The 13,160-nt window shown below is 44.1% G+C and overlaps 1 protein-coding gene across 5 annotated transcripts in view; it reads left to right on the top strand.

The window, feature by feature from the left end:
* The first annotated feature begins 439 nt into the window (after window positions 1–439).
* Window positions 440–13,160, top strand: part of Slit2 (slit guidance ligand 2) — a 338,857-nt gene continuing 326,136 nt past the window's right edge. For 2 of the 5 annotated variants that reach the window (XM_017599277.3, XM_039092141.2), the window contains exons 1-3: window positions 440–2,508; window positions 5,177–5,248; window positions 6,423–6,494. In XM_017599277.3, the coding sequence (XP_017454766.1) occupies window positions 2,330–2,508; window positions 5,177–5,248; window positions 6,423–6,494 (323 nt within the window). In that variant the 5' untranslated portion in view covers window positions 440–2,329. The remainder of the gene's footprint in view (window positions 2,509–5,176; window positions 5,249–6,422; window positions 6,495–13,160) is intronic. The other 3 variants (XM_017599278.3, XM_063273311.1, NM_022632.2) reach the window with 2 other exon arrangements.

Genomic DNA, 13,160 nt, shown 5'->3' with positions numbered 1-13,160 from the left:
CTAGCTGTCTCTCTCTTGCAGTGTTGCAAGCCTAGAGCGGTCCCCTTTAGGTTCGCGCCTCAAGAAGCTGCAGCAGAGGCGCTGCGATCTCCATTTATTTATGAGCTGCCCTCAAAGCTGTCCCTCTCCTCCTTTTCCCACTGGGAATCTCGGTCTCCCGGCTCGGGTCACCTCTAGGGTCAAGGAGTTGCGTGGCGGGGACCGGGGTACCTCTTTCTGGTGACCAACTTTGCCTTGTTCTAGGAGTCTGGGCGCGAGCAGGGGCGTACGGGAACGCGCGCCGCCGCCTGCAGCCAGAGCTGGCAGCCTGGGCCTCACCTCTCCCGGGCGAGGTGCAGGCTTGCCGCGCGCGGCCAGGGGGCGGGGCGAGGCCTGCGGGGGCGGAGCCAAGGGCGGGGGCTCCGGTTGCTATATAAAGCGCGGCGGCCGCTTTAACTTCGGACTTGGGCTTATTTATTTACGGAGCGCCTGGACGGCGGAGGCTGGAGGAGGCGGCGGCTGTGGCTGCTGCAGACGGTGGTTAAAAAAAGGAGAAGGAGGCGGCGGCGGCGGCGGCGGCGGTGGCGAGGGATGGGAGCGCCCAGGCTTCAGGGCGCAGGCCGGAGCTGCCGAGCTTTCCTGGGGCTGCGGGAGTACTGAGGAGAAAAAGGGGACGTCCCGGGGGCCCACCGGCGACTCCAGAGGCGCGGACTGGGGTCTTTTTGTTTGGCTGCGCTCAGCGCCCAGCAGCCAGAGCGGACAACTCCAGTTACAACAACAACCCACCTTCCAGCAGCCGGGCGAGACTTGGGCTGCGGAGTCCGTCCTATTGTTTAGACACTTGCCTGGGGCTCTGGAGCGCCAGTCCCCGCTCAGTCTCCGCCTTCCCTCTCCCTCCACCTTCTTCCCGGGAGCCGCGACTGCGGAAAGCCTCCCAGAGAGGGGAAGGGGCTGGAAGCCGAGCGCTGCCTAGACTGTGGTCGCCGAGTCAGGTGCAACGTCCGGGGCCAAGCGGCTTCTCAACGTCTGCGGCTGGACTCCTCCCGTGACAGTGGGAGACCAGATCCAAGCAGGGGAAACTTCCTGCACTTTGAGGTTGAAGACCCACTTGTAGGGGCTGCCTGAAGGGTGGCTGAGAGACTGCGCACATCAGGACGTCGCTGTTGTTTCTTCTACCTGTGCCGTCAGGTGTGTGCTGCGGAGCTGCGGCGTATCCCGGAGACCAGAGTGGCTGACAAGAGCGCGCACACTCTACTGCCATTCAGCTGTCGCCTGGGGTCTACCCAGGTAGCAGATTCTCTCTTCCTGCCTACCACCTAGTAGTCATCCATCAGGGCCTAGTAGCAGCACTGGCATCGCCGACACCTAGTCTTTGCTTTGCTCTCTGAGCTCGCCTGTCTGCAAATCTTGCCCCAGCTAGTACCCACTCAATCTTCCTAGGAGCTCTCCTACTCAACTTGGCTTACTGGATTTTTTCTGCAGGGGTGAGGACTAGTGGATATTTCTGCAAGGCTGCAGCGGTCCGACTGCCCTTTTGTCTCTGTGTGACCTCAGGGGCAGGCCCTGGTGCAGAGCGTCGCCAAGGACGCCGGGAGGGAGGCGGGATTGCCAAGATATCCTCCAGTGAAGTGCATGTGTGTGTGCAAACCATCCTTGGCTGTCGCGAAGCAGAGAAGACGGCTTGGGGCTGCTGCTGTGCCGCAGGAGTGGAGAGACCCCGTGAGCTGAGCCCTGCGCCCCGCATCACCGCTCGGCGCCCCCAAGGCTGCCTGAATACCCGGTGCGCCCCGGCGCGCGACATGACCAGTCTCTCCGAGGGCTCTGCTTTGGACCTGCCAGGCCCTTGCGCCTTCTAGCTTCGGGGGGAATCCACTTTGATCAGGGCCACCATTACTGTTAAAGCCCCCTCCTCAGCCTTGTACTCTTCCCACTGGAATCGGATTTGCTAGAGGGTGCGTGGAATCGGAAGTCCTCCCTTGTCCTCAAGCAACCAGCCTCTGCATCTTCGCGGACACTGCAAGTAGGAGCTCTTTTACCACCAAGTTGAAGTCGCGCTCTGTCCTCACAGCTGCTTCGGGGTCTACCCCAAGCCTGAGTCGGGCCTATTGATATTCAGGACCTGAAGTTGCCCACGGATCTTGTGCTCTGCTAGAAAGGCTTGGAGAGCGGAGGAAAGACGTGTGCTTCTGTCTGCTCTCCTGCCCCATATCACTGTTCCATATTACTGTGTGAGCATCTCTCCGGGTGCTGTGGGCTGCAAGACCAGCGCCAGGAACTGGGCCTCGGACACCGTCCACTTTTCACGCAACCGAAAGCTAAAGTCCCTCAAAGCAAGGGGTCTGTTGGGAAGATGAGTGGCATTGGCTGGCAGACACTGTCCCTATCTCTGGCGTTAGTGTTGTCGATCTTGAACCAGGTGGCGCCTCAGGCGTGCCCGGCCCAGTGCTCCTGTTCAGGCAGCACAGTGGACTGTCATGGGCTGGCACTGCGCAGTGTGCCCAGGAATATCCCCCGCAACACGGAGAGACTGTGAGTATGGGTACTTCGCCCTCCCCGATTCTCCCTCTCTCCCTATTGAGGTAGCACAGCCCTAAGCGTCCAGCCTGGAAAGTCCACGTGTGGTAGAAACCTGTTCCTGGTGCAGCCCTCTGAGGCTCTTCAGCACGCGCATCCCAGGGTTGGGCCCTCTGGAAAGGGCACTAAACTGGGAGGAGCCTTTGCCAAGGAGGGGCGGGTCGCTGGCAGCTTGCGTGGTCCCCCTTTTTCTGAACCCCTCTCGCCCTGTGCACTGTGGACCAGTTCTTTCTGGCTGGGGAGAGAGGCGCCTGGAACTAGAATCCAAGGATGCCTGGGGCAAGGGAGGTGTGACCCTTTTTCCTAGACTGAAAAACCAGGAGTCACCTTGGGCTTGCAAACAGTCACGGGTCATTTCAGGACCTTGTTGCCTCAGACTGGAGAAGGGTGGCCAAAACGGGAATTGTCCTCTCCTGGGCTTTATGTAGCTTTCTAAGTACTGAGGGAGGGGAGATGGAGCCTTGGGGAGCTTGAGAGATATTTCATTGTCTACGAAGGATGAGTACCCCAGGACAGCCGCAGTCCTCTTTGTGGGACTTGCATCATTTGCATCATTATCCTACCTCAACTTTCTAAAGACCCTCTCATTTACTGCGAGGCGGCAGCAACAGTAGCGGTCCTTAAGTGACTCCACCGAGCGGGAGACTTCGGGCAAGACTGCGTCCCGGGGTTTAAATAAAGTTAGCATTGCTTCTTCATCTAGAACCCACTGGGCCGGGTCCAACTGCTTTGTTGACCCCGTGGCCTGGGCTGTCCCTTCCAGCTCTTCCTGCTGCGGCTCTATGCCCTGGGGCACCTTTCTGGCAATCTCTGAGCTCCTTCACGTGGTGGCAGCTGCTCTGCCTGCCCCTCTTCGCGCTTGGTCGCCCGCAGACATCCCCGCCTCCCTGTCTGCGCGAGTCTTTAATGAAGAAATAAACGCAGACCCGGGGATGACGGCCCCCATGCTCCTGGTGGGGCACTTCCCGAGTTAGGGAAGCGAAGCGCGGAGGCTACTCTCTTTGTGAAGCCGAGCCCTACGACACGCGCCCGCCCCAGCCCCCGGGATGCGCCCGGCTCTCCCGGTTGCGCATGGGCCGGGCAGGCGCGGATGGCTTGGGCTAGTGTAGTGTGGGCGATTGCGCAGAGACTCCTACTCTTTGCTAAGACTGCGTTTAGCCAAGGGAAAGGGAAACCCTAGGACAACACTTCTGCATACAAAGTCATCAAGGCCAACACTTGTCCTCCTCTTTATGCAAACTGCGTCCCCCTCTGTCTGAAGGCCCCAATGCAGGACTTTCTCTTTTTGGAAGGGTTTGCCAATCTCCAGTTCTACTAGGGTTTTCCCCTTGATTGTTTCCCAGCTAGTTGGGCCTTAAGGCGGGTGTTTCATCAGAGTGAGATCCAGAGCGTTTATTTGCTGTTGGGGTCGGGATCGCACCAGATAACAAAGCCCTTAAATGATTCTCACAACTTTAAGAGACAATTCAGAGAGGTAGGTTGCCGAGACAGGGAGGACAATGAGGAATTCTGATTTAGTTTTTGTCGTCATCCCATGTCCTTCAGAATAGTGTAAACACTAACTTGTCAAAGGGCTGGGTTTCCAGAGCTGGCAGGGGAGTGCCCAGTGGTTGGGGAAAAAAATCCTTTATGGGAGATCTGTGGAGTTTTTAGGAAACCACATACTCAGTGCTGGTTTATAAAATTCTGTCGTTAGCAAAGCAAACGCTTTAAATACAGATTTGAGCACAAAAGTTTGAAAGTTCAAAGTAAGAGAACTTCTAGTAAGGAACTCAGTGTATCCCAAAGGCTAGTTTTACTGTGAATGAACGAAGCCCTGAAAATTTAGTTGTTGACCAGAAAAGAAGAATGTGACTGAAGTAAAAGTGTTGTTGAAATGAAACAAACTTGTCAAGGCCAAATCCTGGTTCCATTATTGTCCACACCAGTGTTTAAACTACAGTCACAGTTGGGGGAGGCAGGGTGGGGGCAGTGAGGGGGGAGACAGGAGCTGCATAAAGAGTTCAGCTTCCCCAGGGACCTCGAATTGTGGGGAGGTGAAGGTCTTTGAGGCACCGCACTCTCCCTCACGCAGGAATTTTGGCCACAATGCTACCTCCTGGGGGTTCTAATTTTCGAAAAGAAAAAAAAAAATCCCTGAATAATATGAGTTTTTTTTTTTCATTACCTTTCTGAAAGAAACTTCTGGGGGGGCTGTGCTAAAAATAAGAGTAAAGTTGCAGAATACCTCAGTAAATATATACCCACATTCTTGTAGAATCCCAAATCGAAAGCGCGTGCGCGCGCGCGCGCACACACACACACACACACACACACACACACACACACACACACAGCCCACAAACACACAACAAAAGCCACGGTTAGTGATGGCGTCATTGCTTCAATTTTTTTCTTCTTGTTATATGTCAGCAGAATTTTCTAAACATGAGACATTTATGAACTATTATTTCAAAGGCTTCTTTCCTTTCCTCTCCAGCTCACTTTTTAAGCCACACTTATTGAATTAAATTTTTCCCCCTAAAGCTCTAACTTGTTTTAAGTTTTACTTTGACCAAATATGAGAGAAATTAAAAAAAGGAACTTTTATTTTATTTTATTTTATTTTTTTGGTGTCTCTTAGGGATTTGAATGGAAATAACATCACAAGGATCACGAAGACAGATTTTGCGGGTCTCAGACACCTCAGAGTTCTGTAAGTGTGTCCTTCCTCTGCGTCTCAGTTTTGTTTCTAAGATGGCATGCTTCTTCACAACCACTAAGTGTTCGTAACCTTTAAAACCTCTCTGAAGACAGAAGCCTAAAAAACTTAAGGTCTTCCATTTCTATCTGTTTGCCATTGTACAACTTTTATTGAAATCTGTGCCTTTAAGTAGTGGATGTGTGGTGGCAGTAATAGAGAGAAAGGACCTCAGATCTTTGGTTTATTCTGCTTTAATGGTCTTACACATAAAAATGTGAAATATTGTTTTTAATAATATGAGTGAATAATGGGTGAAATCTGATATGGTGAGGACTTAACAATTATCGTGGAAGCTTGCAGTAGATTGCTTTCTCTTACTTCTGAAGTAAAAGTGTCCAGACCTTTCCCCCTACACACACAAAGCCAAAGTACAGAAAAAAAAAAGCATTAAAATCTTACAACCATCTTTTCTGCAGTTTGTGGCTGGGGGGTGTTTATGTATCAAATAGATTGATCTCATTTTGAGTTGCTTTCCTTACATTTTATAGCTTTGTAGCTGATATAAATTGTTAAACATGATTACTGCACTAATTAGTGGGTTAAATTAGGTGTGAGTTAACTATTAGTTTGAGAGTCAGTATTATGCAAAAATGTGTTCCCCACAGGTTTGTAAATATTTGCACCAAGTGACCAAATATTTTCGACTACTGTGCTTACAATGTTAGGTTTTTAGGACCAATTTTGTGACACTATCCCATTGATGATGTGCATCCGTAAGTCAAAATTAAACTATGCATGCATTGAACATTCAGTAGAATGCCTTAGTTAGGACACAAGTGGAATCAGTATAAGAAAACAGTTCTCAAATTTGTTGCCTGTTCTTCCTTTCCGTTACTGACTTATGTTGGAGTTTGAGTTTCAGATCTAACTTTTCATGACTAACTGCTGTATGAAACTTGTTCAGTCCTTTTTTTTTTTTTTTATAATAAATGCCTTGTATGGAAGCTGCTTCCCCTCTCTGAGTTCTCTCTCTTACTTCATTACTGAATTTACTAGTGACGTTCAATTCACAGCAAAACAGAAACGGGGGCGGGGGGGGGTCAGAGAGGGGTTGCATGTTTCCCCTGCCGAGCTGCAGCCTCCTCAGAAGGCAACATTCAGAAGCATGTTATATTTTGCATTTCAGTCAGCTCATGGAGAACAAGATCAGCACCATCGAGAGGGGAGCATTCCAGGATCTTAAGGAGCTAGAAAGACTGTAAGTATTTTCAGTTCCGAACCCATGACAACATGTCTGTGTGTTTAAAGCCACTTGGATGTCGAGGATTATGTCTTCAGTTTCCTGGCTTAGCTTTTAAAGTTGAAGCACAAAGGGGCACAAACAAGTGGTTTCCAAGGTAGGGCAGAGGCCTGGGTAAAGGACATGAGCTTGTGTTAAAGCCTAAGATTCAGGGCTTTCCAGAGATTCTTCCTTGATGAGCATTGCTTTGACTAAACTAGCTGCCTGTTCTTGTTTGCCACACCCGTGCTTTATGTAGCAAGAATGGTTGGTAACTTTGTACTTTATGGAAAGAGAGACTTAGTTAAGAATCTTATAAACACCCATGCTATTACTGAGTGCACCATTGTTGATGCTTTAGGAAATTTAAAGGGGATAGTTGTGGAGAAGTGACTTTTCCATGTTTAACACTTACAGAGAACATTGATAATAATGGCTATTCCCAATTTTATTTAATTGTTTTGTAATAGCTTCTAAAATATTACCGCTTGGAAAAATGAACTAAAGGTTATTAAAGTAGGGATGGGTCGATATCCATTACTGGCATTTTTTTTTTTCATGAAACTTAAGGGTAAATTTTGTGCTTTAAAAATATTGGTCTTAGACATAAAAATTCTTATGGATGTAAGTATTAATTGACTATTGTCTTCAAAGAATTTATATCATTTAAATATATATAAAAGAAAATTTATATCTGAAATCAGAGAAATTATAGACATTGTAATATGAAATGCAATGAACAGATCTCATTTCTCTTGATTACGTTTTCATTTTCAGTGCATTGAAATTTAAACCACTAATAATTATTTTAATAAGTTTCCACACCTGCCTTAATAGTCACTTTAGTAAAGATACAATAAATATTTTTATCTAAATAGGTGACTGGGGGTGGGGGAGACACAACATATATTTGGATTCACTGAGCACAAGAGCAAAGGTTAATTTTCTGTCATTGTCTAAAAAGTAAAAACTTGGCTTGCAATTTTGTGATCTGGTTGGGAATATACAGGCTGTGTTTTTCTGTCCTCAAGTAAAGCACAGGAATGTCTACTTTATTCTACTTTCAAACTCTGTCCCTTACAAATATGAGAATACAATGACTGCGACTGTAGGATAACACATAAACTAATTTGCTACACTGAGATATGTTTTGAGGAAGTAAAAACAAGGTAAATATTTAGTTGAGTTCTTACCCAAGTTCTCTTATCCATAACCTGTCTTCTATATATTAAAATACTCTGGAAGCTATTTGGGCATAGCTGATACACCTAGTGAGTAACTCACAGAGATGTTTTACACCATAAAGTTTAATATGTTTTGATAAACTATATTTCATAAAATAAAATGTATCAATGAATGGATAGCTAAACTTTCATTGGAACAGTAGCAGTTTTGTCAAGAGTGTCTTCCGGTCAGACTGGGGACATACTGATAACTTGGTTCTAAAACTACATTTGCATTATTGTGTTCTCCATGGCATTTTCTGTAGCTCACATTTACTTGTATTGTAATTTTCAGTCTTTAGGAACATTAGAACGATACACTTTTTCTTTTTCTTTTTCTTTTTTTTTTACATTTTTTAAAAGCCACTTCAGAATTTCATTTGAACTTTCATCTTAAATAAATTAGCTCTTCCTAAAAAATCCTAAAGATGCCATATAGCTTGAAATTTGATTACAGTTGTAAGTAGATACTGTTTTTTAACTTTTGCTTCCCTTGAGAATGTCACCTCATCTCTGAACAATTTTCTCTTCTACAAAGAGTGAGTCAGATGTGGCAGAGTGGGAGGAGGGCTTGTAATTTTGAATGAAAACTAATATATATGCAAGACTTCTTTAAATCACCCCAGCTGTTGGCTGAGAGCAAATATTTCATATTTGTGAGGAAAAGCTGAGAAAATTCCATTTGTTTACAACTGCCAAGTCCGTCTGACGGAAGCGCATTGTTATCTGACAGCCAGTTCATCTCCTTGGGACTCTGGAATTCTAAGCCATTTCTTAGGAACATTGTGGATACACTTTTCAAATATTTATTTTTAAATATATTAAATGCCAAGGCAGATTTACTAAGAAATGCATTCAACACTATTGTGAAGAAAACTATTTTAAATTTTGTAGAGTTTATTTTTTAAACAATAAAAAATACAAAAGCAAAAAACCCCCTACCTTACTTTGTGAGTTTCATATTCAAATTATTGTGGCTTACAACATCTACCCCTATTTTCTATAGAGTCATTAATGTCCCATGAACAACTTCTTACTTACAAAACTTCAAAGGGGAGTGTAAGAAACAGGAAATGGATTAATGTTAAACTCTGGATTGTATAATCTACATGATTGTTAATAAGTTGGATGCAAAACTGCAAATTGAACTCCAAATTGTGCCATAATGCATTAGAAACTACTTATGTTGTAATAGCCATTTACCTAGAAAAGCTTGACATCAGGTTTTTTTTTTTCCTTTGTATGTAAAGCAAAATAAAATAAAAAACATCAACTTTATTCACATCCAATGTATGGTTCTAAGTTGTTTTCATTTTAAGATGATACGGTAATAGCATTTGCCAATGCTGGGAAGGTATTTGTAAATACATCAAGAGTTAGGTATTTTTTATAATGTTGTTGAAATTTTAAACTTAATAAAGAAAAGGCAGATCTGAAAATAGTAAATGGTATTTATACTAGTTTATGCAGTGAGTTTTTAATTAGTACAAAAACAAGGCCATTTTAAGTTAAATTTAACATTATGAGATTAGAAAGAAATACTTGAATATCAACACCCTATAGGTACAAAAAAGATTTTCACTTAATTAATGTAGTTTAAATAATGTCAGTCAAAATGTTAAGCTGTCTCTCCTTCCTCCTGTCCTCCTTCCTTTACTTTCTCCCTTTCTTCTCAAACCATTTGTCCCTCTCTCCTCCCTCCTTCCACTTCAAGTCACTCCCTTTGGCTATTGTGAGGGAAAACAGCATCCGATGATGAAGGTCTCATAGGCATGTGGCTATGAGTCACTGTGAATGGGATAGGTTTTAATGGAGCTTGCACCCCATGAGCATATGTCACTTCCTGTTGGGACAGTTGCTGCCATACTCCCAGGCCTGATACATGCCATGCCAGGGTGTCTGGAATACTTTGTCTTGTTGGAGGTGCTGTTTATCCTGTAGGGAGGTGTTGGGGCTTCCCAGGGAGAATACGCATTATGCACAGTGAAATACAGTAGCTTCCTATTCTTTAATAAGAAAGTTATAGAGGATTCTAATTGAAATTATTGGGTCAGCTGATTCTGTCCAAAGCAACTAAGCAAAACCAAAGTTCATGCAAGAAAGTTACACAGAACATTTAGGGTAATCAAAGCATGCTTTTCTTTCTACTTCACAGAACACTGACTAGCCCCGCCGGTCTGTATTAAATGTTATTGATTTACGGTACATAGTGTTCTATGCAGTTTTCTTCAAGTTGCATCTTCCATAGGCTGCCAAAGCTGTGCTGCTCAGTGATAATCAATGCACGACTTCGGTCAGGCTCTACCCCCAAGTTCTGTTTTATGGCCGTCGGGGGGCAGGGGGGACGACTTTGGCATCCTACTAGTAAATTCAGTTCCTCCCATTTTGAAAATTCCCTCGGAGCATGAGTGGAATATTATTGGAATTTTTGATATAATGACACTTGAAAATGAAACACATATTTGTCTGGCTTATGTTTGTGGGGGAGCAGCAGCCAGGAATAGAAAACCGTGGCTTTGAATGGACCTCACGAGTACCAAATGCTCATCGTTACACTAATTCCAGAAGTAGAAAGGCACTTTGGATGTGGGGATGGTTTTAGAGTGCTGGCTGTGCAGTGTTATTTTAGGCTCAGTTGATGGAGGCAGGACAGAGACAAAAGAGCAGATAGAGGAGCAGGGCTAACTTAATTATCTAGGTGCTACTGGTTTTCAGCACCTTTTAATACCTTCTGGATCACCTGGGAAAGCTACTCACCTGTTAGGCTCTTGGTTGGTCATCTAGCTACATCTAAACTGCATTCTAAAGCCAGGAACATTAGACAAGTGTGACTCTTACAGATCCTGACTTTCAGTTGCCCTGTGATATCTTGGTCATACAGCTTCCTCTTTAAAATCTTCAGTTACCTCAACTTCGAACTAGGGACAGTTATTAGGGCCCAGCTCTTCCCTCAACACTCCGACTCTCTGCTTCTCAGATATATACTTCAAACACTCACAGTGTATTCTCTTCATTTTAAAGTGATACTGTTAGTCCTAGTGGCTTACCCAGCTGCAACATTTCCTTGAAAAAAAATCATCATAAAAATATCGTGATGTGAGGAATCCCGGGCTATAAATCTGATAACTTAAATATTTTGGAGTTCATAATTCATAATCATAAAACTTATCACCCTTAAACTCAGAAACTCAGATCCCTGTAGGATAAAGATCCCATTTGAGCAAACTGTATTTCACGAACAAATACTTAAAAGATATAAATTTCCTTTAAGGTGGCTGTGAATTCATCCTCTTGACATGAGTATAATGCGTCTCACAGACAAGTGGCACTGTGGGTTGGGAGTGGTGGCATAGAGATTGTATTGTAGGTTGTAGCACATGAGTTCAAGTGTAGAAAATGTTGTAGAACAGGTCTGGAGGATAGCACCATTTATTCTCTGTTTGTCAAGGCTGCAGAGGACCCCTCTTCCCACTAATCCTGCAAGCTTATATGTAACCTGACAGACATAGTTCTTACTGTAAAGAGAATCTCACAACACTAATCTCCGTGGCAAAGACTCTAAGTTCTTCTCAAGGGACTCTTCTCTGGTATTGTACACCTTGATTTAAAACCCCTGTTGGTGTCATATATATTTTACCTCAGACATTGTATATAATAAAAATGTAGTGTGTCAAACAATTGTTAAATGCCTCCATTCCAATGCATTTCTAAGCAGTAGGGGCAATTTTGAATTGTGTTCACTGATTGTGGTCTTAGAAAGATTTTCTGGGAGGGTGCTGCTAAAAGTGTAGTGAGACATTCACTGCTGTGTGTTCTTCTGCGTGGTGAGAATCGCCGTCTACCACTGTGGACTATTTTATGAATTCTGAGGCAGCCAAGGGTGTTTATTTTTCCCACATCTGGCTTGGGCTCATCCTTTGTAACAATGTTTGCTGGATGCTGTTTCCTTTATGCTTCTCCTGAAATGAGTTTAGTTTGCACTGTTTCAATGTATTTGTGGGAGCAGTGAATGTCAAATATTTTACATTTAGTTCTGGCTTGCATTGCTTTTGGATATCTCTTCTTGAATGAGACTTTCCAGAGTGCATTTCACCTACTTGCTCAGGAAGGGGGCTTCTCTTTTCTCATGGACTTCACACATATTGTCCTATCTTTACATCTACGGGACTGACAGAAGACATTCACAATAATGATATCTTGGGGACAAGGAGACTGACTTGAAGCTATGGGTGTTGGAGTGTCATTGTAAGAGGCTTTTATACAATTCTTTGTCTTTCCTCTCTATAGCATCCATCCATGCTGGACTCAGGGTTCTGCTCTAGAACAGAAACTATGCCATAGTATCTCAGACTGTGGTGATAATATTCCTGTGGACTCTCTAGCCATTTCTGCTGTGTGGTGCCTTGTGATATCATGTGTTAGATCACTAATGCAAATGACACATGTTGTATTTTGCTGGTTGTGTTGTCTAGCCACATATGAACTCTCCCTCATCTTAAATCTTGAAACATTCAATAAGAGAGACTTCAGAAACCCTTAATTTCCATACCCCTTGATTACAGCATGCCATCTTTTTTTTTCTTTTTCTTTTTCTTTTTCTTTTTCTTTTTCTTTTTTTTTTTCCTTCAGAGCTGGGGACCGAACCCAGGGCCTTGCACTTGCTAGGCAAGCGCTCTACCACTGAGCTAAATCCCCAACCCTCACAGCATGCCATCTTTAACTTCTTTAATTCTCCCACTTTTCACATAGGCATAGTTATCCCAGTAGTGCAGGGATTAATGAGACAGTATACACAGTTTCTCGGAATGCATACCACGGCGTGCTTAAGGGTTGTAGTTAGGGATTTTGACACAACTTCTTTTTCAAAAGTTGAATTTAGATCCCTAAATTTTGTATCCTAAAATACGAATATACTATAATTAGTCATCATATTTGTTATTGTCATTTTGAGTTTTTTCATGGGATCGGAAGATAGAAAGTTCATGTTTTTTCTTATGTTTTCTTTCAGAGTATTATATACTCTCCCTTTTTTTTTTTTTTTGGTTCTTTTTTTCGGAGCTGGGGACCAAACCCAGGGCCTTGTGCTTCCTAGGTAAGCGCTCTACCACTGAGCTAAATCCCCAGCCCCTACTCTCCCTTAATGTATAGAGAACCATTCAATGAAGGCAAAGAGCAGGAAAAGGCCTTTTTTATTAAAAAGTGTTGGCTTCCCTCACATAGGGCAAGGAAATCATCACATAGAGGAGGAAGACATCATTGAGTGTGCTGCTGAAAATAATAATAATAAAAAAGAATCTTCAGCTATATAAAACAACCAGATGTTAAAAAACTGTTAAAAAATTGAATTTTAGTTTTATGAAAAATAAAAGCGTTTGCTCTATAAGGGTCAGAAGAACAATGGGCGATAGAAATTTCACCTGAA

The sequence above is a fragment of the Rattus norvegicus genome, chromosome 14, assembly GCF_036323735.1.
Source record: "Rattus norvegicus strain BN/NHsdMcwi chromosome 14, GRCr8, whole genome shotgun sequence".
Lineage (NCBI taxonomy): Eukaryota > Metazoa > Chordata > Mammalia > Rodentia > Muridae > Rattus > Rattus norvegicus.
This window is presented reverse-complemented; position numbering and strand designations above follow the sequence as displayed.